The sequence below is a fragment of the Panthera leo genome, chromosome C2 (assembly GCF_018350215.1).
Source record: "Panthera leo isolate Ple1 chromosome C2, P.leo_Ple1_pat1.1, whole genome shotgun sequence".
Lineage (NCBI taxonomy): Eukaryota > Metazoa > Chordata > Mammalia > Carnivora > Felidae > Panthera > Panthera leo.
The window spans coordinates 72,741,438-72,767,650 of NC_056687.1; the positions used below are offsets into that span (position 1 = coordinate 72,741,438).

At 45.5% G+C, this 26,213-nt stretch overlaps 1 protein-coding gene across 4 annotated transcripts in view; it reads right to left on the reverse strand.

Moving 5' to 3' along the window:
* The window catches only part of BDH1 (3-hydroxybutyrate dehydrogenase 1), a 39,514-nt gene extending 16,227 nt beyond the window's left edge, over positions 1–23,287 (reverse strand). Inside the window, exons 1-5 of one of the 4 annotated variants that reach the window (XM_042955267.1) lie at positions 21,458–21,863; positions 15,926–16,011; positions 14,182–14,311; positions 7,103–7,175; positions 6,372–6,482 (exon numbers count right to left, since the gene is read on the reverse strand). In XM_042955267.1, the coding sequence (XP_042811201.1) occupies positions 6,372–6,482; positions 7,103–7,175; positions 14,182–14,311; positions 15,926–15,998 (387 nt within the window). In that variant the 5' untranslated portion in view covers positions 15,999–16,011; positions 21,458–21,863. Of the gene's footprint in view, positions 1–6,371; positions 6,483–7,102; positions 7,176–14,181; positions 14,312–15,925; positions 16,012–21,457; positions 21,864–22,906 lie in introns of those variants that run through there. The other 3 variants (XM_042955269.1, XM_042955268.1, XM_042955270.1) reach the window with 3 other exon arrangements.
* Between the last annotated feature and the right edge of the window lie 2,926 nt (positions 23,288–26,213).

The following is a 26,213-nucleotide window of genomic DNA, read 5'->3' on the forward strand; positions in this document are numbered from 1 at the left end:
AAAATAAAGAAAAATATCTCATCTACTGAGAAGAGGCAGCAAATTATTCTAAATACCCATTCTTCCCTTCTTCTATAGCAGTAGAACCCCTAACTTTAAGCAGGGTACATACTATCTCAGAATATGGACTACATTTCCCAGCCTCCCTAGCAGCTAGGTAAGGTCATGTGACTAAGTTCTGGTCAACAGTGAGCGTGAAGGTTGCTAAATGGCAACTTCTGGGTCACTCATGCCTTTAAATACCAGGGCAGAACTCACAACAGAAGAAATGCAAATTAAAACTGTACTGGGATATATTTCTCACCTATCAGATTGGCAAAAATCAACAGCTTAAAGTACATGGGGTGCCTGGGTGGCTCAGTTGGTTGAGAGTCCAATTCTTGATTTCGGCTGGGGTCATGATCTGATTTGAGCCCCGTGTCGGGCTCTGCACCGACAGTGAGGAGCCTGTTCGGGATCCCTCTCTCTCTGCCCCTCCCTTGCTTGCACTCTCTCTCTCTCTCTCTCTCAAAATAAATAAAAGAAACTTCAAGTACACTGTTGGTGAAATTGTGTGGAAACAGACCCTCTCATACATTACTGGTGGGAATGTAAAGTTACACGGCCCCTATGATGACAAATGTGGAGATATCTTTAAAAAATGATGACATATTTTATTAACTCTTGACATACGGGTAATCTCATTCCTAAGAATTTACCCTAAGATAAACCCCCAACAAATACAAAAATACACATGCACGAAGTTATTCATTGTGGCATTATTTACAATTGCAAGATATTGAAAAATATTCTAAATGTTCATATATAGGAGATTGGTGGGGTAAACTATGGTCCAACCACAAAATGGAGTACTACAATGTTGTTAAAAAAAAAAAAAGTTAGGAAGATCTCTGTGAACTCACATGGAGTGATTTCTGGTATATTATAAAGTTTTTTTTTCTAAAAAAAAAACTCAAAAAGGTCCATGCAGGATACAAACATTTGTGTGGGAAGGGGAAAATGAAAGAATGGGGTGGGAAAGATAGGAGGTAGAAGACTAACACTACTTTGAATGTATTTTTAATATAATTTGATGTTAGAACCTTAATGTTTTACATATTCCAACATTAAATTAACAAGAATGAAAGGAACAAAATACAAACAAATGAATCAAACTGCATTTAAAATAAAATAATGACAAAGAAAATAAAAAATTAATCCAAGTAACATTCATTCATTTATTTTTTTTTAATGTTTATTCCTTCTTTGAGAGAGAGAGAGAGAGAATGACCAGGGGAGGGGCAGAGAGAGGGAGAAACAGAATCCGAAGCAGGTTCCAGGCTCTGAGCTGTCAGCACAGAGCCTGGCATGGGGCTTGAACCCATGAACCACGAGATCATGACCTGAGCCCAAGTCGGATGCTTAACCGGCTGAGCCACCCAGGAGCCCCTCATTCACTCATTTATAATGAAGATCCTAATAGTTCCCATTAGGGCTCTACTGTCATTTAGTTTCCGATTTCTCTGTTGTTGGTCATTTAGGTTATTCCCAAGTTTTTATTATTACAAATAGTACTTCGATTATGGTCTTCATAGATAAATCTTTGGCTATATTTCTTATCATTTCTTTATGACTGTTTTCTTGGATGCTGTCCAAGTAACTTTTTTTTTTTCCTGGTCCACGTAACTTCTAAACACAGTTAATACATAAAAACACTTCAAAGAAATCTTAAGCTCTACTGCAGTAGACCTCCCTTCAAGACAATCTGCTGCAGGAGCAGTTGACTGAAGGTCTCTGGCTGCCTCATCTTCAGATCCACTGTAGCATGAATGCCATGGCCATGGCCATGCTGGCCTGAGCTGCTCTCAGCCAGTGGCCCAGCATGGCAGGAATACTGGGCCATTCCTGGTATACTTTACTTGGAGACGCCTAATCGTCCCAAATGAGACTCTCGGACTGGACCGCAGTCAGAAATTCTGCCTACCTAACCCTCCTTCCTTCCCACTGTTTTTCACAGAATGGCACCACAATCTAAAGGATTTTCCTGCCTTTTCCTGCCCTATTCCCCTTTAGCCATTACAGGCACTTCCCAAATCAATCTCTTGCACATCTTATCCTATGGTGGCATCTGCTTCTTGGAGGAACTGAGCTGACACAACTTAGTAGGTTTTTGTTTGTAATGGTATGAATGTAGTATTCTGAAGCAATTGTGTGTGTATTATAGTATTAACCAAATGAGCAAATATATTGATATAGTTGGGGATCAAGGTTCAAACTGCAGGAAAAGGAAGACAGAAATATGGGGGGCACCTGGGTGGCTCAGTCAGTTAAGCATCCGACTTTGCTTCAGGTCATGATCTCACGGTTCATGGGTTTGAGCCCTGAGCTGGGCTCTGTGCTGACAGCCCAGAGCCTGGAGCCTGCTTCAGATTCTGTGTCTCCCTCTCTCTCTGCCCCTTCCCTGCTCGTGCTCTCTCTCTCTCAAAAATAAACATTTTTAAAAATTAAAAAAAAAGAAATATGGAATGAGGGAAGCAAAGAAGAATGCTGTAGTGTTGAACTGGAATAGAAGGTCAGTATAACCTCATGAATTATACGTGCATGAATGTGTGTGTGTGCGTGTGTGCGTGCGTGTGTGTGTGTGTGATATTTATAGGAAATGTAGATAGGGGATAGTTATAAATATACACAGTGTGTGCATATGTATGTATATGTGTGTGTGATTATTTATACATCTTCTAGTTCTGTCCACTGAGAGAGACAAAGAGCACAGCTGTTGGTTTCTAAATTCTGTTAAAAGGAATCTGGTAAAAACATTTCTACACAGAGAGATGTATATGAATGTTTATAGCTGCATAATTCATAATGGCCAAAAAATCCAAACATACCACCCAAATATCCATCAACTAGTGAATTAATTTTTTTAAATGTGGTACATCCATACAATAGAATACTATCCAGCAATAAGAAGAAGTAAACTGCTGATACATTCTACAACAAGGAGAACCTCAAAAACATTATGCTGAGTGAAAGAAGCCTGGCATAAAAGCCCATGCACTGTATGATTCCATACATGAGCAGTCCAGAAGGGCAAATCTAAAGAGACAGAAATCAGTGCTGTCTAGGACTAGAGAAAGGTGTGGGAATTAAGTGAAAATGGACAGGAGGGAAATGTCTAAGTGATGGAAATGTTGTAAAAGTGGATTGTGATGAGGTTGTACAACTTTACAAATCAGGAGAACTGTCCCTGATTACTTTTGCAGCCTCATGTCCCAATGCTTCCCTTCATATGCCCCCAAATTCCACTTGAGGAATTTCAAAGGATCCTCAGTTTCTATCCAGAACTCCCATTCTCCACCTGGGACAGCATTATTCATTCTCCATAGCCCAGAACAAATGTCACCTCTGCCGTGATGCCAGAATCAATCCCTTCCTTCCATGCAATCTCATGAAACACTCTTTGCACAACCCTGAGAGCCCTCTTTGCTCTAACTCTTCCAGCTGTGTCTGTGCATGGCTGTCCCCTTACCACTGGACAGTGAGCTCCTCAGATGCAGGGACCAGGTCTTATTCCTCTAGAGAACCTATCAAGGCGTCAGGCACATCATTGGCATTTGGCAAATGAATGAATAAATGAATGAATGAACAAAGCCATGAAGAACAAGTGAGAATGAAGTGAATAGAAAAGGTATGGTCTGTTTTAAGCAACAGATGAACCAGTTGTTAGGAAAGCAATTAAAAAACAACTACAAATCTTGGCCCATAGTACTGGTATGAAATACTCAGCTTGAAGGAGGATTCTGGGAAGATGGTAGAGTAGGAAGCACCAGGAATCTCTCCCCGCCCCCCTGCCCCAGACAAGTGTACTGGCAGAATCTGTCTGAAGTAACTATTTTGGAACTCTGGAGTCTGTCAAAGAAATGAAAGGCATCCAAGTTGGAAAGGAAGAAGTAAAATTGTTTTCAGATAACATGGTCTTATACATAGAAAACCCTATAGATTCCCTGAAGAACTTACTGGAACTAAAAAACGAATTTTTTTTTTTAACGTTTATTTATTTTTGAGACAGAGAGAGACAGAGCATGAACGGGGGAGGGTCAGAGAGAGGGAGACACAGAATCTGAAACAGGCTCCAGGCTCTGAGCTGTCAGCCCAGAGCCCGACGCAGGGCTCAAACTCACGGGCTGTGAGATCGTGACCTGAGCCGAAGTCGGCCGCTTAACTGACTGAGCCACCCAGGCGCCCCTAAAAAACGAATTTAGCAAAGTAGCAGGATACAAAGTCAACACACAAAAATCAGTTGCATTTCTGTACACAATGAACGATCTGAAAAGGAAATCACAAAAACAATTCCATTTACAACAGCATCAAAAAGAATAACATATTTAGGAATTAACTTAACCAAGGAGGTGAGAGATTTGGACAACGAAAACTGTGAAACATTTCTGAAAGAAACTAAAGAAGGTATAAATAAATGGAAACACATCCCACATTCATGGATCAGAAGACTTAATATTGTTAAACTGTAGATACTACCGAAAGCAATCTCCAGATTTAATCCAATACCTGTAAAAATCTTAGTGATGTTTTTTGCAGAAAAACACAACTTAAAATTCACATGAAGTCTCAAGGGACCCCAAGAAGCTAAAACAATCTTGAAAAAGAAGAACAAAACTGGATGATACAGACTTACTGATGTCAAAACTTACTACAAAGCTACATTAGTCAAAACAGTCTAGTACTGGCATAAAGACAGACATATGAAACAACAGAATAGAAGAAAGAGCCCAGAAAGAAATCTTCACGTGTACGGTCAAATGACTTTTGCAAGGGTGCCAAGACCATTCAATGAAAAAAAAGATGGTATTTTCAACAAATGGTGCTGGAAAACTGGAAATGCACATGCAAAAGAAATAAGTTGGATCCTTATCTAATACCATATACAAAAATTAATTCAAAATAGACCAAAGATCTAAATGTAACACCCCCCCACCAAAGTAAAAGGCTTAGAGAAAAACAAGACAAAAGCACCCTAACTTTGGGTTTGGCTATGATTTCTTGGATATGACATCAAAGGCACAGGTAACAGAAGAAAAAATTGGCATAAAAATTTTTTAATCATGTATATTAAGAGACACTACCCATGGAGTAAAAAAACAACTCACAGAATAGGAGACAATATTTGTAAATCATTTATATGATAAGGATTCAATATCTAGAATATGTAAGTCCTAAAATTCAACAGTAACAAAAAATAAATGACCCAGTTTAAAACCGGGTGAAGGACTGGAATAGACATTTCTCCACAGAAGATAATGAATGGCCAATAAACACATGAAAAGAGGCTCATCAGGGAAATGCAAATCGAAACTACAATGAGATATCACCTCACAGGCATTAAGGTGGCCACTATAAAACGTCAGCAACAGAAAACAAATATCGGTGAGGCTGTGGAAAAATTGGAACTGTTGTACACCATTGGTGAGAACGTAAAATAGTGTAGCCACTGTGGAAAGCAGTTCATTTAAAATGGAACTACCTCACTTAACAATAGAACTACCATATGGGCCGCCCGGGTAGCTCCGTCAGTTAAGCATCCAGCTGGGGCTCAGGTCATGATCTCACGGTTCCTGAGGTTGAGCCCCACACCAGGCTGCTTTCAGCACAGAGCCTAGTTCGGATCCTCTGTCTCCCTCTCTCTCTGCCCCTCCCCTGCTCTCTCTCTTTTTCTCTCCCTCATACATAAATAAACACTTAAAAATAAATAGAACTACCATATGGTCTAGCAATTCTACTTCTGGTATACACGGACAAGAATTGAAAGCAGGGTCTCAAAGAGACATGTGTACACCCATGTTCACAATAGCTAAAACTTGGAAGCAACACAAGTAAGTGTTCAACAGCAGACGAATGGATAAGCGAAATGTGACACATACATACAATGGCATATTATTCAGCCTTAAAAAGGAAAGATATTCTGTAACATGCTACAATACGGACAAACTTTGAGGGCATTATGCCAGGTGAAATAAGCCAGTCGCCAAAAGACAAATACTGTAAAAGTCCACTTATATGAGGTACTTACAGTAGCCAAATTCATAAAGACAGAAATTGTAATGATGATTGCCAGGGGGTGGAGTGGGGAAACGGGGATGGACAGTTATTGTTATTGGGTATAGAGTTTCAGTTTTACAAGATGAAAAGTGTTATGGGGATGGATGGGGGTAATTTCTGTACAACAATGTGAATATATTTAATACCACTGAAGAAGAGTACACTTAAAAGTGGTTAAGACAGTAAATTTTATGCATATTTTACTACAATTTTAAAAACACTACAAAACAATAAGTATGTGTAAAGGACAATGGTGACAAAGATGACCCATCTCTTACCTTCATCAAGCAGCCAGCAAACACAAGGAAGCCTCTTGAATGCAGATGTTTGGCCAACGAGAACCCAAATCCCGAGTCACAGCCTGTGACCAGGACAGCTTTGCTGCCAACCTGTTTTAGAAGGTCATACCCCACATTAGGAACCCAAGATCCTATGAGCATAGTGATCAAGCCTCCTCTGGGCAGTAACGATTAGTGCTTCCTGAGTGAGCCAGTCCTGGCCCTGCCCACCCGCCTCTAGCTTTCTAGAGAAGCACCATAGTATAGTGGGAAATGCTTAGACTCAGAATCAGACCAGGTTCTAACCTTTCTGGCATCAGTTCCCTAATCTATAATCCCCAACACCACCATCCCCATCATTATGGTATATTGATCGTTTCTTACCATACACAAGGCACTGTGCATGCATTTTTCTTATTTAATCCCCATAGTAACTCCATACTGTATGATTATTATACTACGTTGCAAGTGAGGAAATAGATATTTTCTAAATACCCAAGGTAGTTAGTTAGTGGTAGAGCTGGAACTGAAACCAGGAATGAGAGATTCCAGAGTCTAAACTCAACCCCTAACTTCATTTGATGGGGGTAAAGGGGGCAGTTAAGAGAGTGGAAAGTGGTTCCAGATGTCTCAGAAGCACTGAGGCCCTGCTCTGAGGGTGGCCCAGGGCCGGGGGTCGGAAGGGAAGGGCTCTGACCACCTGGCTGGTTTTCAGCTGGGCTGCCACTCACCGGGGTCACCTCATCAGAGTAAGTGCGCAGGCTGACAGGGACAGGGAAGGCGGAGTAAAGCAGCTGCATGCGTCTGCAAGAGAGAAGGAAACCATGAGTAAAGTCTGTGGTCACACCTGGCCCTGTTCCTGGGTACCAGTGAGCACCCCACTGCTCCCCACCCCAAGCCCCTGAGGACAATCTGCTGGTACTAGTGAGGAAGAGGACCTTTTTCTTCTGGGGTTGCTAGGCTGGGACAAAGTAAGCCAGCAGTTTGCAGTGGCCATTTTTGCCACTGTGTAAGAAATGGAATCGTCCTCCAGTAATACAGCTTTGTTAACAAAGCCTTTTGCAAATTCAATGTCTTAACCCTTAGGTTTTACGCTGCTTCCTGACAGCTATTTTTCAATTAAACTTTTGTTTTTGAAATAATCGTAGATTCATATGTAGTTAAAAAATAACACAGAGAGATGTCCTGTAACCCTTTACCCAATTTCCCCCAATGGCAACATTTTGCAAAACTATATAGCACAATATCACAATCAGGATATTGACATACAGTGAAAATACAGAAGATTTCCATCACTGCAAGGATCCCTCATGTTACCCTTTTATAGCCATACCCACTTCTCTCCCACCTCATAGCCTCTTTAACCACTAATCTGCTCTCCATCCCTACAATTTTGTCATTTCAAGAATGTTATATAAATGGAGTCACACAGTATATATAACCTTTTAGGATTGCTTTTTTCACTGAACATAATTCTCTGGAGATTCATCCAGATTGTTGCATGTATCAATATTCTTTTTTTATTGCTACATTGTATTTCATGGCATGGGTATACCACAGTTTAACCATTCAACTATTTTTGTTTGTTTTTAAGTAGGCTCCACCTCCAACATGGGGCTGGAAATCACCACCCTGAGATCAAGAGTTGCATGCTCTACTGACTGACCCAGCCAAGTGCCCCTGACCATTCAACTATTAAAGGGCATCCAGAATGTTTCCAGTTTGGAGTTATTACAAATAAAGCTGCTATGAACATTCCTGTACAAGTTTTTGTGCAAATCTATTTTTCTCTTGGGTAAATGCCCAGGAGAGCAATTGCTGGGTCATATGGTAGTTGCATGTTTAGTTTTTAAGAAACCTTCACACTGTTTTGCAAAGTGGCTGAAGCCTCCTACGTTACAGCAGCAACGGATGAGTGATCCAGTTTCTCCATATCCTTGTCAGCATTTGGTGGTCTCACCACTTTTATTTTAGCCATACTGATGACTAAAAAAGATAATCTCACCGTTTCTAATTTGCATTTCTCAAATGGCTAATGATGTTGAACATCTTTTCATGTACTTATTTGCCATCTGTATATGTTCTTTGGTAAGATGCCTCTTCATGTCTTTTGTCTATATTCTTTTTTTTAAGATTTTATTTTATTTATTTTTTTATTAAAAAAATTTTAACGTTTATTTTTGAGAGACAGAGAGAGAATACAAGCTGGGGTTGGGGGAGCAGAGAGAGAGAGGGAGACACAGAATCTGAAGCAGGCTCCAGGCTCTGGGCTGTCAGCACAGAGCCCGATGCAGGGCTTGAACTCACCAACCGTGAGATCATGACCTGAGCTGAAGTCAGTGCTTGACTGACTGAGCCACCCAGGCACCCCAAGATTTTATTTTTAAGTTACCTCCACACCCAACATGGGGCTTGAACTCACAACCCCGAGATCAAGAGTCGCACGCTCCTCTGATTCAGCCAGCCAACTGCCCCTCACTATTGAGTTTTGAGAGTTTGTTACATGTTTTAGATGCTAGTTCTGTCACATATATAGTATGCGAATATTTTCTCCTATCCTGGAAGTTGTCTCTTCATCCTCTTCACAGGCTCTTTCGCAGAGGGAACGTGTTTCATTTTGATGAAGTCTGACATCAATTTTTCCTTTTATGGGTAATGCTTTTGGTGTCAAGTTTTGGAACTCTGTCTACCCCAGAACCCAAAGATTTTCTCCTGTTTTTTTTCTAAGAGTGTGATAGTTTTGTGTTTTACATTTTAAGTCCATGATCCATTTTGAGTTAACTTTTGTATACAATGTGAGACTTAGGTCAAAGTGCATTTTTTTTTTTTTTTTTTTTTGGCCTAAGCATGTCCAATTGCTCCAGAACCATTTTTTGAAAATGTTGTCTTTTCTGAATTTCATTGCTTTTGCACCTTTGTCAAATATCAGTTTGGCATATTTGGGTGGGTCCATTTCTGGATTCTCTCTTCTGTTTCATTGAGCTATGTGCTCCCATCTTTTCTTTTTCAAAACTGTTTTTGCTATCCTATTTTCCTTGCCTGTTCGTACAACTTCTAGAACAATCTTATCCTTATCTACAAAAATCTGGCTGGGATTTTTATACAAATTGTGCTAAGCTTGTATATCAATTTGAGGGAAATTGACATTTTTACTTTTTTTGAGTTCTTTGATCCCTGAACATAGTATGGGATTTATTTAGATCGTTGATTTCTTTCATCAGCACTGTATAGTTTCCTGCATACAAAATCCTGTACATGGTTACTGTATTTATGCTTCAGTAGCTCATTTTTTTGAGTTTTTTAAATGGTATTGTTTTAAATTTTGATATCCACAGTTCATTGCTAGGATATAAAAATACACTTTATTTATATTCTTTTATTTTGTGTGCTATCATGATTCCTGAAAGAAACCTATTTTTTCATGGTTTATATTTTTGTGTATTACTGAATTCTATTTGCTAATATTTTAAGAATTTTTGCATCTGTATGCATGAGGGATATTGGTCTGTGGTTCTTTTTTTTTTTTTTTTTTTTAATGTTTATTTATTTTGAGAGACACAGGGACGGGGGAGGGGCAGAGAGAGCGGAGAGAGAATCCCAAGCAGGCTCCGCACTGTCAGTGTGGAGCCCGACGCAGGGCTCGATCTCACACACTCTGAGATCATGACCTCGGCCAAAATCAAGAGTCAGATGCTCAACCAACTGAGCTACCCAGGCACCCCCTCTTTTTCTGTACAGTATTTGTAGAGTTTGGAACCAGGGTAATACTACCTTCATAAAGTGCAAAGTGTTCGCCCTGGGTAGGGATTGAGTTCCGGCTCCCTATGAGGTCTCCACTCATACTCCCTGCCTGGGAGGGGTCGGGATGTCTCACTACTGCTCCCCACATGCACGGGAGTGTGGTCTCACTACTGCTGAGAGGTTGGCAAAGTCCTGATTCTCCCTGACTCCCACCCACACAGGCAGGGTGCCTGATTACTGCTGGGTGAGAACAAAAGTCCTGGCCCCTCGTTGGCTTTCTCTGACACTACCCCTGATGGAGGGAGTGCAGTACCTCACTACAGCCTGGTGAAGGTGGAGGTGCAGGCTCAACACCTCACCATCTGGGGGAGGCCACAGCTTTTTTCTGTGGTGGCTGCCTAGAGCGCAGTGATTATTGTCCACAGTTTTCTGTCTTGCTAGGCTGGTCTTTTGGCTAAAGAGAGCGAGCTTTTGCTGGGGCTTTTTGTGCCTAGGCTCACTGGCATTTTTGGGTTCAGCTCCAACTGTGGGATAGATGAAGGGGAAAGAAAACCTAGAGAGCTCATCACTGTGTTGTTTCTTAGTCCCCGAGGTCCCTAGCTGATCTGCCTTCTTCTCTCCATCTTCTAGAATCTTGCTATGCTTGCTTTACATAATACCCAGGGGGTTTAGTCGTACCTTTTGGAAGCCAATAGAGAAAAGTACATCTACTCCATCTTTCCAGAAGGAGAAGTGCAGTTAGTTTTTAAACAAATATTAAACCAGAAATGATAAATGGAGGTGGTGGAGGCAAGTGAGCAGCTGGTAACAGGGGAGAGAAGGTAGGAGATAGACTTGTACTGTTTTCTACCATTTGAATTTTGTACTCTGCTAATATATTATCTACTCAAAACAAAGTTTTTTTAGATATTCATAAAAATGTGTTATCCAACATTCTTCAAGAACAAGGGGTTCACTAGCCAGAAACGAGGGTCCAGTAGAAAATCTGCCAGAGTAAACTCCTGTCCGTTTGAACTGTCATAGAAGAGTCTCTTTGGACTTTAAATCCTAGTACATGCTGGTCTCATGAGCAGAATGGTACAGTTAGAATGTTCAAAGGTAGTTAAATGATTTTATCCAAAGAAAATCGCTGTTTTTCCAAGACCCCAGAGGTTAATCTGCAAAAAAAGAACAAGGTGTCCGTCTGGACCAGATTATATGTGTTCCTCCCCCTGCAAGTTCCTTTGTACTACTTGATACTTTGAGAAGTAACAGAAAGGTCACAGCAGGAGAAAGAACTTATTTCAAACGGACTTGCCGCCAGATTTTTTCTCATCTACTTCCCCATTCTCAAATATATTCGGACCCAGACTTGACTCTCTCTGGGTGTACTGTAGCAGGCTGTACTGCCCAGACCCAGCTGTCAGTGGTGTATTTTTTCTTCTCTACCCAGCACAAGGCTCCATCCCTCCACACTCACCTCCCAAGAGGCACAACCTTGACAAGGTAGGGGAGTGGGGCCAAGATTAGCATGCGGAAGCTCCAGCAACATGAGGGTACCCTCCTGGGGACTGCGTGGCTTCTCACCTTTCCCCCTTGGCCATTGCTGGGATCGCCTCGTCCTGCTCCTATTCTCTCACTGGGAGGCTCCTGTAGCTGCTGTGGGTCCCTAGCTTGGGGCTACTGCTCAATTTGAGGGTTCTTGGGCCTGGAAAGGCCTTAACACCTCAATTCTCTAACTTTAGTTGACAAGCACCTGGGGAGCTTGTTACAATGCAGGCTCCCAGGCCCCTCCCATTGACCTTCTGATTCAGCAGGAAGGGGCGGCAGCAAACTGAGGGTCACCCAAACCCCTTACTCCATCAGCTATGCCAGTCTCACAGGCGGTTCTAGTTCAACTCGGGACAGTCAGTAAACTTTCTGAGGGGTAGAATCCCAAAGAGGTAGCAGCCAGATTCAGAGAAGAAGAGCTGGCTGGCTGCTGTCCTAACCTACCAGCGCCATTAGATGGGGCAGGAACTTCCCTGAGGGCCTGTGGGAGAAGCCCCTGGTCCCCAGAGTACTGTCATCTGGGAACTTGCCAGGCCACATTTGAGATGCCACCCCATGCTGGCCAGGGCATTAATCCTGGCTTCTTTTCCATCTTACCAGTCTGTGTCTCTATCCCTTCTGTTCCTCCATCATGAATCAGCCACAATGACCGGTAACCCAGCTTTCTGCTGAGAGGAGTCATGACTAAGTGATTTGACAGGCTGATCATAACAAGATGGAGTCTAGGAGAGACAAATGTCAGGGACACAATGCAGCTTGGGAGAAATATGGCCTCACACAGCAGCATATGTGAAAACATAGTAGTCCGCTCAACCATGAATCACAAGTGATGTGACTGCCAAAAGAATCTAACGTGAGCCAAGGCTGGAAAGGATAAAGAAGCCCTTCTCCACTCTGCCTGGGTCAGGCTATCCTGGAGTATTACACGTCATGCCCAGGCAGGCAGTGCTGAGCACTGGAGTTAAGCCAACCGGTATGTATAACCAGGATCCAGGAGGTGGTGTCCAGGAGGTGGGGAACGCACCAGTAAGTCACCACTCCTGGGGGAGGGCAGGTCATCAGGTCATTGTCCTTCAAAAGAGCCAGGCTCCATTCTCTCTTCAATGGGATGCTGCCTTTGTGGGAAGGGCCATTTTATACTCCTCCTCCTCCTTCTCCTCCCCCCCATCCTCCCCCCCTCTTCTTCCTCTTCCTCCTCCTCCTCCTCCTCCTTCTCCTCCTCCTCCTCCTCCTTTCAGAGACAGCACGTGCGCATGAGCAGGGGAAGGGGCAGAGGGAGCAAGAGAGACACGGCATGAAGTGCAATGTGGGGCTCAATCCTACGACCCTGGGATCATGACCTGGGCCGAAATCAAGAGGCAGATGCTCAGCCAACTGTGCCACCCAGATGCCCCTATACTCTTCTTATATGAGGTCTTCTGCTAGTTGAAGCCCATCTCCAACCAAGCTTCTGTAGCCCAAGGAAATGCCTTTAAGAAAATGGTGCTAAAAGCCTAAATGCATGTTCTTCTAGACAGACATATTAATCAGTATAGAAAATATCCATCAATTTTCTAGCTGCTGAGACTTTGAATTTAACCTGACACCTAATTTCTCTCCTTTCAAATATAAAGGAACAGAACGTATTATTTTTTCCTTGCCTCTGTGCTGCAAAAGACAAAAATGAGGTAACAGAGCACTCTGAACCCCCTTGGAAAAGGCAATTCCAGAAGTTCTCAAAGAAGAGCTGCTTGTTTAATTTGTACTTAATGCTTTCTCTAAATCACACAAACAGTTCAGTGAAGCCTCAGGACATTTTAGTTAACTGGTTCCATGTGTAAGTTTTAAAAACAGCAATTATCCAGGAGATCAAAGTATTGGGACACATCAACGTTCTATGTCTCCATAGACATAGAACATTCTATGTTCCAAGAGGGGCATCACCTCACTCAGGTAGGACTCTTCCAGACATACAGATCTGAGTGTAAATATGACAAAACATCACACAAACGCAAACTGACAGGCATTCTTCCAAAGTGTCAAGGTCATGAACAACAAAAACTGAGGAACTATCCCCAGTAGGAAGAGACTGAGGAGACATGACAACTAAATGCACTGTGGGACCCTGGTTTGTACCTGGAACCAGGAAAAGGGTCCGTTTGTAGGCTATTTGGTAAAATTTGAATCAGGTCTCTAGATCAGTCCATCATATCACATCAGTGGTAATTTCCTGGTTTTGCTGATTGCACAATGCAAGGGAAGTTAGGTGAAAGACACAGGAACCCTTTGTACTAATTTTGCAACCTTTGTATAAGGGTAGTTATTTCAAAATAAAAAGTTGAAGAGAATAAAGCAGTGTTGAAAGATATTCTTCTGTGCCCTGTGAAAGTCTTTGTCTGTTGCAGGCACGTTTGGGTTTCCTTTGCTGGTAGAGAGCAGGGGCTGGCAGACATCTTTGAGGGTCAGGCCTTAACACCTCCTGCATCATCCGTGTGTGAAGAGCTCTGTTTCGCCTAGAAGGTGTGACCCTCGAGGGCACCTCCATCTTTTAGTTTCTTACCTTGTTCCCTTTTCTCTATCACACAAACTCAGGGTTTTCCCTGGGAGCTGTGACAGGGGTCTGAAGAGGCGGGCAGTCAGCATTATGGCCACAAGAGGTAGAATGGTCAGCCTCCTCCCGGGGGGGGGTTCTGAAACGCAAAATGTATACTCAGCATTGCCTTGTTGCCTTCCCGCGTTTACCTTTCAGGGGCTTAGACGGGAGTGGCCATTTTCACTCCAGGTTGTGAGAGTCCCAACTGGACCTGTCTGTCTGGCCCAGGTCTGCTCATGGCACCAGACAGTGTCCTCCTGCACCGCCTACATCAAGCTGCAGCTTCATAGGATAGAAAGAGTCAGGAGGCTGGGTTCTGGTTCTGGTTCCGGCTGTGCCACCAACTCCTTGGGCAACCCTGGGCAAGCCATCACCCATTTGTAACATGAGAAAGATGGACCAGGCCAGTGATCCTAAAACCAAGCTAAGTAGCAACCGCAGGAAGGACCTGGGGACCTACCCCCTTGGGGATTCCAACTCCATGAGTCCCATTCTCATGTCTGTGTTCCCCACAACCTGCAGATCACCAATCTGTGGTGACTCAGGACACCAGCCTGCACTCTGTTTGGTACCGTGCTTCCACAGGCAGCTCTTCCAGCCCATGGCACGTATCACCGGACTCAACTCTCCACCTCTCTCCCCCACCCCACCAAAAACAGGGTCTGGCTCTGAGCCTCAATTCGTCAGTAGCTCTCAGCGCATGGAGACTGGAGCTAGAAAATGAGACACACTTCCATCGAACTAAATTAAAACACATGCACACCCAGTCTCTCCCACCACCTTCTTCTGAAGTCAAATCAACCTTATTGCAACAAGGCCATGTACCACGTGGTGTCACCTTAAGACTACTCGTCGACAAAACATCATACGCACGTCATGCACATCATGACCAGTTGTGCATTATTAACGGTTGACTGGTGTGTGCATTAGTTGCCCTCCCGTTCTGGCTAACAGTGAGCCCTCCTGGCCCAAAGGAAGGAAGGGAGGCTAGGAGGGAGCTGAGCAAGGCAACGACAGCTGGAGGAGCTGTGGGTCTTTTCCTGGTGAACCTCTCTAGCCCCTCCTTTGCACACCTGCCTGGGGTTAGACCATTCTTATCAGGAATGAGGTTCTGCCTAGGAGGCAGCTCCTCCCTGCCCTTTTGCTGCCACCCAAACCTGAGTACCAGCCACCTGGGTCACTAGGTCTGTAATAAATTCACTACCTGGCCAGCCACTGCGCTGTTCACTGCCACAGCAGGTAGAGGTATCTAATCTGCTTAACCCTCAAGAATAGAAAACACGTAGGGATCCCTTGGCTTGTGTGATCTTTCCCGGACACTGCAGCAGACTCTTGCTCCCACTCTGGCCCCTGCTCACCGCACTCTATTCTCAGCACTGCAGCCAGAAAGATCTTTGTAACACAGTCAAGTTATGTGACTCCTTTGCCTAAAAGCTTCTCCATGCCTGTTGGAGTAGGCCTCTGCCTCCCTTCCCAACCTTGTCTGGTACCACCCTCCCCTCTGCTCACTGCTCTGTAGCCACACTGGCCTTCTGAAAGTTTCTCATGTGTGCCAAGCTCCTTCCTGCCTCAGGACCCTGGCCTTTGCTCCTCCCTCACTCTAGATGGCTGAGTCCTTCTGACCCTTGGGACATCAGAGAGGCTGTTTGTGATCCCCTATGCAGTACACAGAGGTTGCTCTCTGTAAGATCACTCTTTAATCCAAAATCACCTTGTTTCTTTACTTTATCCTCTTCAGTGGGACCAGGGGCCTTGTCCGTTTTGTTCACCACTGACCCCCTCATGCCTCAAAGAAGCCTGGCACAAAGGAGGCACTCGGTGAGTCTCTGCTGAGTGGAGATGAGCTGTGTGTAGAAGGTCAGCCTGTAGCCCAAACGCAGATTCCATGGCAAGTACTTGGCAGGCAACAGCAAAATGGAGCCCAAACTAGCCCTTCATAGAAGACACAAGCCCATGTGGCTCATATTCTTTACCTGGGTGCCTCCCTCCCCCACCCAAGTGGCTGAGCTGGCTGAGTACACACATCTCCACCTCTCCCGTCAGGACTAGAGTCTGAGGTCACCACCACTGGGTGACTCCAAATCCAGTTGTCTATAATTAAAACACTTCCATGCCTTCTGCTCAGTGCCTGTGGTAGAGACTACTTCAATATTATCTCCAAACAGAGGGCTGCTTTCAATTTTATTTTCCCTCGAGTCAGCAATATGGAAAAGGATTGGAGTCAAAAATAGCTTAAAGAACGTGAAAACTCAGCCCCTTGAATAAGGCACTAGTCACAATGTAGTCTCTTACACACAGAATGGTAGAATTTTAGATCTCTTCTTTTTTAAGTTTTTTTTTTTTTAATCTTTATTTTCAAAAGAAGAGAGATGAAGTGTGAGCGGGGGAGGGGTTGAGGGAGAGGGAGACACAGAATCCGAAGCAGGCTCCAGGCTCCGAGCTGTCAGCACAGAGCCCAAGACAGGGCTCGAACTCACGAGCTGTGAGATCGTAACCTGAGCCGAAGTCGGACACTTCACCGACTAAGTCATCCAGGTGCCCCTCTTTTTTAAGTTTCTTAAACAAGTTGCTTTTTTCACCCAAACACAGTGCTATAGGCAGTGGCATTCCCACGTAGTCTTTGGGGACGTTTGCCATCTTAATGCTTTGTGCTGGTCTTTCCTCTCTGTAAATATGGAGTTCTCAACCTTGAAGAGCCCTCACTTGTCTTTTGGCTTGGAGGCAGAGGTGGCTGTGACAGGCGGGTGCTACAAGAAGGCAGAGTACCAGTGGCGGTGGGGACAGTCTCCTGAACCTTGAGCTCAGTCAGCTGCCCCAGGGCAACTTGGCACAGGCAGCTTGACCGCCAGTGACCAAATTTCTAAGATACTGTCACAAAATCAAGATGCTCACGTGTCAATCTGTAATCTGGGAGAATCTTTCCTCATGCTGAAAACACCTGAGTCTACTCTCAAGGACACCTCCTTTCCATTTTCAATGTATAACCCGCGGAATGTACCTCCTCTCCAAAAAAAAACAGTGTGTGCATCCTTGCCCCGATGCTGGGCTCCCTTGTCACATTCTGACAGGACTATCTTGCAGAGGACACAGCTGGTTGCATTCCTGTGGGTCAGGATCAAGGTCTCCCTTGTAAGGGACAGACATTCCCTATACTGACATCCTTGAAAAAGGTGAGGAATCAGCAGGAAACAGGAACACAGGAGGCAGGGCTTAGGCAGGAAAAAGAACATATGTGATTCGAGATATGAAGTCTGGATGGGCCGTGGCAATACCAAGTGGGAAAGGAAGGCCCTGTCCTACTGAGGAGGGCAAGCTGGGTTTAGGCAGGAATCTTCCTAGGAGGGGACCCCACACTGAGCAGCTTTAAGACCAGTGAGCTTCTGTGTGAGATTCCAGTTCTGACAATTGGCAGGTTGCCTCCAATGTGTCCTACCTGGCTGTTTTGTTTGGCCAGCCTTGTGTTTTAAAAAGCAATGCAACTAGGGCAATGCAACTAGGCCGCTAAGTTATGCTTGAACTCAATACAAAGTTTACACTTACTGTCTATCTTAAGCCTACCTACAATCACCTTTGTTAACTTCCTGGACTCCATGGGCGTTGGAGTTTGAAATCCCTACGCAGATAGAGACGTATTATCCTTTGGCTATTTCCCTTCTGATTACTTAGTATATATGGCTTTGCCTAAAAGTTCCAGCCCAGCTCAGCTACACATGCTAACTACATAGTTAACAGGGACTTCCTTAAGGCCATACAACCGGGAAACCTGACAAGGTTTAAAGCCCTAACTTGAAAAAGATGCCTGTTATTCCTTAGAGATAGGACTATTCTGGAACCAAAGTCTAAAAGCATTATATGGAACATTAAATGATATAGTAGACGATGGTCTCACCATTTTATCATAAATGCAAGGGTGACTCATATGGCTATGTGTGACAGAGCCCTTCGGTACAAGCCAAGGATTTAACTTCATAGCCCAGTACAGCGAAGGCAAACCTAATACAGGCACTTTAGTTAGTCTGAGAGACATTCCAGGCACCTGATTAAACTGAGGTGATGCCAACTCTCCTCTGATAATAAAGCACCACCACTCTCTGAAGTCGTCATCTTTTGGGGTATCTGTCCTGCTCACCTGATCCCTGTCCTCTCAGACCCACACAGGATTTGGCCTCTGCAGCTGCAGCCCAACAGTGAGACCTCACCTCTGGCCGCAGAGGACTGGGTCCGGGAGAAAACCCATCCTTCTGTTCCCGGGCACTGGGAAAGAATGCAAATCAGCCTCTGTGGGGCAGGGACAAGTGAGCTAGCTGCAGCAGTGGGGAGGGGGACAGCCAAGCTACACGGGGCCTGAAGCCAGAGAGGCACAGGGAGAAAGCCAGTCTGCCGAGAGAAGAGCCAGGCCCACATGCAGGAAGGAGGAGAAATGGACGTGGAGAAAAAAGAGAAACACAACAACAGAACCACCTCAGGACAGGCCTATTTCTGAGACTCATTTGCCCTCCAGTCCTCCAGCTCTGTAAGGCATACAAGATGCTTATTCTCCATGTTATTTAAATATGGTTATAGTCCCTGTTCCTTGGAGCCGAAACAATACTAGCTAAAATACACTGAAAGCAGGTTCTTTCTGCACAGCGTTATTACTAATTCTTTAAAAAAATTTTTTTTAACATATATTCATTTTTGAGAGACAGAGCAAGATGGAGCATGAGCCGGGAAGGGGCAAAGAGACAGGGGTGACACAGAATCTGATGCAGCCTCCAGGTTGTGACCTGTCAGCACAGAGCCCGATGCGGGGCTTGAACCCATGGACCATGAGATCAAGACCTGAGCCAAAGTCAGACATCCAACAAACTGAACCACCCAGACGCCCCTGAGCATTATTAATTCTTAAGCCTGCCCCATATTCTGAGACTGCCACCCTGTAGATCTTGCAATGACAACAGCAACACGTGCCTCCTCCTCTCTAGTTCTCATCTGTCCTTCCCTGAGAGAAAGTGTTACCAGGGCTGTCAAAATTGCCATAATCACAAATGCCAGATTAAGCAGGTGTTCCATCCCTAGGAGAATAGGACTTGCCTATCAAGTTCAAGTCAGACCGCTAAACGACAGGAGGCTCAGGGCTCCATTTGTGGGCTCTTTGCACCACCATGATGAGCTCTCATAGCTTTAAATTTGATTTACAGGGGTGCCTGGGTGACTCAGTCGATTAAGCATCCAACTCTAGACTGCGGCTCAGGTCATGACCTCACGATTTGGGAGATCAAGCCCCACATCAGGCTCTGCACTGTCAGCGCAGAACCTGCTAGGGGTTCTCTCTCTCCCTCTCTCTCTGCCCCTCCCCCGTTCTCTCTCTCACTTAATTAATTTAAAATAAATAAATAAGAAATACATGCTATCAACTCCTAAATGTTTATCTCCACCCAGCCTTCTCCTCCAAACTCCAGACTTATGTATCTACCTGCCCAACCGACATCCCCACTGGAATGTTTAACATGTATCTAATTTATTATTATAAATTTTAATAGGCATATACTATACTCGAACTTAATTTATATTAGTATATATTATATATTATGAACTTAATTTATTATTATAAATTATAATAGGTATATTTTATACTTGAGCCTGTCCAAAACTGAGCTTGTGCTATGGCATTGAATATCTGCCTCTCTACATCTTCCTCATTCTTGATCCCTCTCTTTTTTGCACATTCCACGGCTAAGCTGTCAGCACATCCTGACTCCACCTTCACAATATATCTAGGACCCTCGGATAACATCTTTGTCTAAGCCTTCATCACTTTTTGCCTGGATTATTGCAACCGCTTCCCAACCAGGCTTCCTGCTTTCACCCTTTCCCCTCTTCAGACACGGCTCAACACAGGTCTACATGACCTTGTGAAATACAAACTTGATCATGTCACTCCTGCACCAAACTCTTGCTCGAACTAAAAGCCAAAATCACTACGAATTGCCCCCACGACTGTCCATGATCTGGGTTCTCATGACCTCTCTGGCCTCATCCCTCTCGTTCACTGCCCTTAGTCACAGTGGCTTTCTGGCTATACTTAGAACATGACAAGCAAGCTCCTGCTTTGGAAACTCTGCCCTTCCTTTTCCCTCTACCTAGAACATTCTTCCCCCTCACCGTCCACAAGCTCATTCTCTCACTTCAGTCTTTTACTCAAATGTTTACTCAGTAAAACATTCCCTGGCCACCCCACCAATCCCACCCCATCCTGACATTTTCTATCCCTTTTGCTGCTTCTATTTTTTCCCCCTCCTTGACTTACCACATTAGAACGTTATACACATTGCACTTATTTATCTTGTTGGCTCTCAGTCCCATTAGAATGTAAACTCTGAGGGCAGGAGTTTTGGTCTGCTTTTGTCACTGTCATATCTCTAACACCTAACAGTGCCCTGTATACAGTAGGCACATAATATGCAAATTACTTAAAAGGGTTTTCAGCAGAGGAATACTATGATCAGACTTAATACAATAATACAGTAAGTCTCACTGGGTTAACAATAAACTGAGGATGAACCAAAGCAGAAGCAGGGAGACCATGTAGATGCTATGGCAGTAATCAAGGGGCACAATTTATAGCCACAAAGGTCCTGCACTGCACAGCTCCAGTGAAATGTGGAAAGGTATTCTCTGGGGATACATAAAAGGGAAACCACGAAGGTGATTAGAAGTGGTCAGAGTCTGGCTACATCTTGAAGAGCCCAATATGATTTAACAGACAAATTTAATGGAGGATGTGCAAGAATGAAAAATAAAAATATTCCCAAGGTTTTGGTGCAGATATTAAAAAAATAATAGTACCACAACTGACAGATTAAAGAGCCATTCTATTCATAAGCGCTTAAGACATTTCAAATCAGGGTATACAATCTGGGCCTCACCTGGCCGCTCCAAATCATGTTTCTAGTCATCCTTTTCCATCTACTCATTACCATTTGCGATACCATCATTGGCAAGCCCTGAACTCTCCAATTTCTGCATCTTGCTCATCCTATACCACGTGTGCCTTCTTCATATGACCAAGTCCTGATTCAAATAACACTCCACCAGGATGCCTTTCTGGTGTCCTAACTAAAAAATCAATCTCTCGCCTACATTCGCATTTCGTCGCTTCCTTCTGTGCCTCTGTAATAGCACTTAGAATAGCACTTACCTAAACGAGTAGGAATAGAGGTATTGAAGCATTCAAGCCCCTGTCTTAACTACTAATTCCCACCTGGACTGTGAGCGCCCCTCAGATAGGATCCACGTGTTCTATCATTCACTTCTGCGTTCAAAATACCTAAGCTGGTGTCCGGTAGGAAACAGACACTATACAAATGTGTATGGAGAGAGTATGAGAGTTGCACAAACTCCAAAGGTCAGCTTCCTCGCCGGCCTGGGGGTGTATATAAACCCGTGCAGGGCCAGGCTCCCAACGCTCAGGGAGAAAATAGGACAAATGCTGCATCATAAAGGATCCCGGCAGCAGGAGGCCTGCAGGCGGCCCTCCGTAATTATATACGTGCCCCTGCAACTAACTCCTCGCAAGGTTAGCCGATGACTCTGCATCAGCTGACTCTAAGCCAATTTTGGCCGACTGGCTGGAAAAAAACGCGCGGAGCTCAACGACGCGGGCAGCACCGAACCCTCCCCGAAATGGCCTAGGGCGAACAGCCAGCCTCACGCCTTCTCCCGCTCGCTCCAGCACTTAAGCAGAGCGCGGGACGCCTGAGACGCGCAGGCGCAGCCTCCCCTCGCTCGACACACCGCGGAGTCAGCGCAGCCAATGGCAGCGCCACACTTCTTATCCGCCGGCCGGAGGCTGCAGCCACGGGGGCTCGGCTCGAGCCACGCTCCCATTGGCTAAGACGGCACCGCCCAGACAGAGCCCGGCGGTCCACGCCAGCGGCTCAGCGTGCTCCGGGGCCCGCCATCACTTCAACATCCCCAAACTGCCCCCCATGGCGCCTCCACCGTGCTCCCTTCTCCTCCTCCAGTCCTGCTGCCTGTCAGGTCCTCCAGCAACCACAGTCTCAGCTCGTGCTCAAGGCAGCAGGACCGGCAGCCTAACCACTGTCCACCATCCTTCCCGAGGGCGAAGCGGGGGGAGAGGGGGAGGAGTACTCCCCAAGTCCTGAGAACAGGGCCTCATGGAGGACGCGATGCGGGGCAAGATGAGGGAGATGCGGTGAAGAAGGGGACACGGCCGAGCCTAGAAGACCGAACTACTACTGGCTTTTGGTCCTAGCTCGACCTCTGACTACGATATGACCTTGGGCCGCTTCCTTCCCTTTTGGGAGCCAAGGTGGTCTTCTGTAAAATTCAGCGGCGGGGAAGGATGAGCGCCAAGGGTTTCCCCTGGGAGCCTCGGGGTGGCATGTTCAACCCGGGCCTCTTCCTGCTGAGCACATTATTCCAAATAATAAATGCCAGGCAGGCTCCCAGAGCGCGGACAGAAAGCCCGGTAGGGCGACTGGGATTGAGACGGGTCTGGGCACGGCAAGTCCACCTTCCCACCTAGACTCTGACCGCAGCTGCAGGGCCAGACCTACAGGAACCTGTGGCGCCTTCCGCACCCGCATCCTGGCGACTCGGCTACTTGGCCGCGCAAGGCCAAACCAAAGTGAGCAAGGGCGCAGGCGCATCCCGCCAGAGCTGCAGAGTTGCGGACCCCTCCTCTTACCCGAAACCAAATGGGCGGAGGGGCTCTGGCTGCGAAGGGCCAAGCTGGCGCGTTCCCCAGAGACCTGCGCTTCACGGGTACCCGCGCTCCTGGCTTGAACCGCCGAGTGGGGGCGCTGTCGCCGTCTCCTTCTCGAAGCCCCTCTACCTACTCCTGCTACCGCGGCTTCCTACTAGGGCTACCGGATGCAGACAAGTCTAGACACTGGGTGCGCGCGTTAGGGCTGCGCGGGGCGGGGCGGATGGCGGGCGTAGCCGGGGCGGGGAGTGCTCCTGCGTTTCCTCCTTCGTCCTCCTTCGTCCTTCTTCATCCTCTCTAGTCTTCCCTTGTCCCGCCTGGCCGTCCTCCTGCGTTGCGTACCCCCTACCGAGCTCCCAGCCAGAGATTAACCCTCTGCCGGGCGCTGATCTCCACCGCGAGCCCCCTTCTGGAGCGGCTGTGGGGGCTGGAGGGGGCGGGGCTTGGGCTGAGAGGAGAAGGTGCCGCACCTGGAACTGAGGAACTCTGGTGAGGAATGAGGCTCTTTCCAGGTTCTGTGTATGTTTTCTGTCTTTAGAACTCATCCGGGTTGGTTGGATGATTTGTCAGTTTGCCTTTCGATCAGATGACATGCATTTAAAGAATTACTCCTACGGATCTTTAAAAGTAATTTAAGAATAGCACAGCCCCCCGAGTTTCAACAATCGAACATGAGGGGCCAATTGGCCACAGATCAGGATGCCCTCGCCAAGTTTCCAGGATGAAAAACCGGCTGAGGAGAGAAGGAAGCCATCAGAACAAATCCGTGGCAGAACTATGTTTAGGTCAAATTACAGAGAAGCACGGATGGAAATGGATGAGGCAGATGAAAACTGGGGGAAGTACTGGCCTGGTGGGGCTTAAAAAAAACAAAAACAAAAAAACTTGTCAGCTCAGTTCCATGAGCTTCTTGAGAGTTGCTGTTTCTTCCCTCTTTATCCCCAGCTCCTGACACATAGAGTTTTGAAGATCCTACCTTTGGATCACAAAGGTAGGATGCACTTGATTCTCTGCACCCAATTTTCGGACAAACTCAAGCAAGCATACTTTCTTCAGTATTGTGTTTCAGAATAGTCAGTCTGTACATCTTGCCACAGCCAAAACATAAATCATTATATTGGGTCACTGGTTACACTTTGGGAGTTATGCCTTGCTAGATAAGCAGTTACCTAAAGGATGAATTAATATTTCCACCTAGGCCCTGATTTTGGACTCAGAATTAAATGGAAATGTAGTTCTATTTATGGAAAACAGGGAAAGGATATTTGACCAGAAGTTATATCGGACTGCACCTGTGACTGACCTCACATCTTCCCAGGCTGTCTTTTTAATCCAGCTTTGCTATGGCAAACAGCTGCACCTGGTGTTTTCCTGCCTCAGATCTCTATCACAGCAGCTAGGGACCCCTGCAGAAACCACTGCCCACTCTGACATATGCGTATACCTGCAAGTGCAAAAGAACTAACACCTCGTGGGACAACCTTTGAGGCAGAAATGAGCTGGTAAGAGAAATACTCCACTCTTCCGTCCTCCGGGTGGGCAGTTCTGAGGTGCATTCTTGGTAACTCCTAAAATGATAGGGCTCTGGTGGCCCATGGTGGTGCCCAACTTGCAGTTCAGTACTGCACTCTTGGATTGCTTTTCTCTGTTCTTTCTTGATTGCCTGATTTTCCAGTCCTCCATTCCTGTTCCTTGGGATTTGTTCCCAAAAAAGCTACCTGTACCAAAATTCTTGCTCAGAGTCTATTTTGCAGGAGAACCCAGACTAAGCCAATCGTGAACCCAAAAGAGGCATCTCTGCCCACCTTTCACGGCCATTCTCAACAGACCTTTCCCAAGTCTGCTAACAAGGAATCAATTTGTTCGGCCTGAGCTTTTGCTCCTTTTATTTCCCAGTTGCTCTGTCCTCTAAGGCATCACTAGTAAGCTCTCAGAGACAGGCAGGAAGTAAGAGGTAGGGCCAGTTGAAGGGCTGAGGCTAAGTGAGAGTCTGACAAGGCCATTCTCAGACCACTTAAACCTTTCCCCTGTTTCCAAGGTCCTTGCTGTGGACTTTGAAACTGTTGAAACTCTCAGTTGAACATGGAGGCAGAGACCATGTGAGACCCAGTTCACTCTCCACACAGCGTGTGCTGAGATTCTGTCTCTTTTCTGCCCTCCTCTTCCCCTTACTCCCTTGTGAAAGCAGTTCCTCTACCCAGATACAAGGTCTCAGGCCAGGGTGTTTGGCACCTAGTACATATCATCTCATTTCAACACCAACGGTGCTGTTGCAAATTGCGAAGCTAGCCTTGGGAGGGAAACAGCCCTTCGTCTCTGCCTTCAAGGAGGGAAATGAGACATGTACCTAAGCTAAATGAATCATTGGAAGTCCTGGAGATCTTCTAAAAGAGGGACATGGAAGTATAGTGGGAGTACTGGTAGGGCTTCAGGGTGGGCTTTGTAGAAGAGCATCCTGAAAGACTCTCGGGTTGGAACGAAGTCCCCTAAGAGATCCCACTGCCCAGAAAGCCACAGTGTTTGCTCCTGTCCATATCAGTTCCTAATTGCCTCCTAGGTCACACCCTTCCTGAATCATGCTAATCATTCCCTCATTTTCCTAGACCCAAGCCCTCCCTTTGTAGATCTGGCTCCATCCCATCTCTGAATGCCCTTGGTCTTCTCTGCCCTCAGTGGTAAGTGTTGAATGCCAAATGGTGCAGGTTTAATCCTGCCCTTGGCCAGCCACCTTGAACTCCTCCGGAAGCCCACATGTGCAGCCCTCTATGCTGAATTCCGCTGGGGAAGAGAGAAGAATAACATCGTTTACTATTCCAAACCCTGAAGGTCTTCTATTTGTTTTGATACAATTGAATTTTCTTAAATAAAAAAAAATATTGGCGGGGGGGGGGGGGGGGCTGGGCGGTGGTGGTGCTAGATATGCCCTTAATTCCGAATTTTAAAAGTATCAAGCAGCTTTTTTCTATAATTGATAGTGAAACCAAGAAAAAGCCCAATGGGTTATTCTAAAAGCTGTGGTGCTCAGAATCTAATGGGTTGCAAAGAGCCCTTGATCCTGACGTGACTATAATACTGATTTCTGCCCATGAATGAGAACTGGAGGTCCAGCCTTTTTCCCTGCCATGAATGAGCAAGTAAAACAAGAGCTTGGACCTTTCTGGAAAAAGAAGGGTGGTATCAGGCACCCATATCTGCACCTTCTTTCTGTCTCTTGACTCCTATGTATTTAATTAAATCTTTGGTTTTTTAAACACAGTTTGGTGTGGGGAGTAGTTTGGTTGTTGTTCTT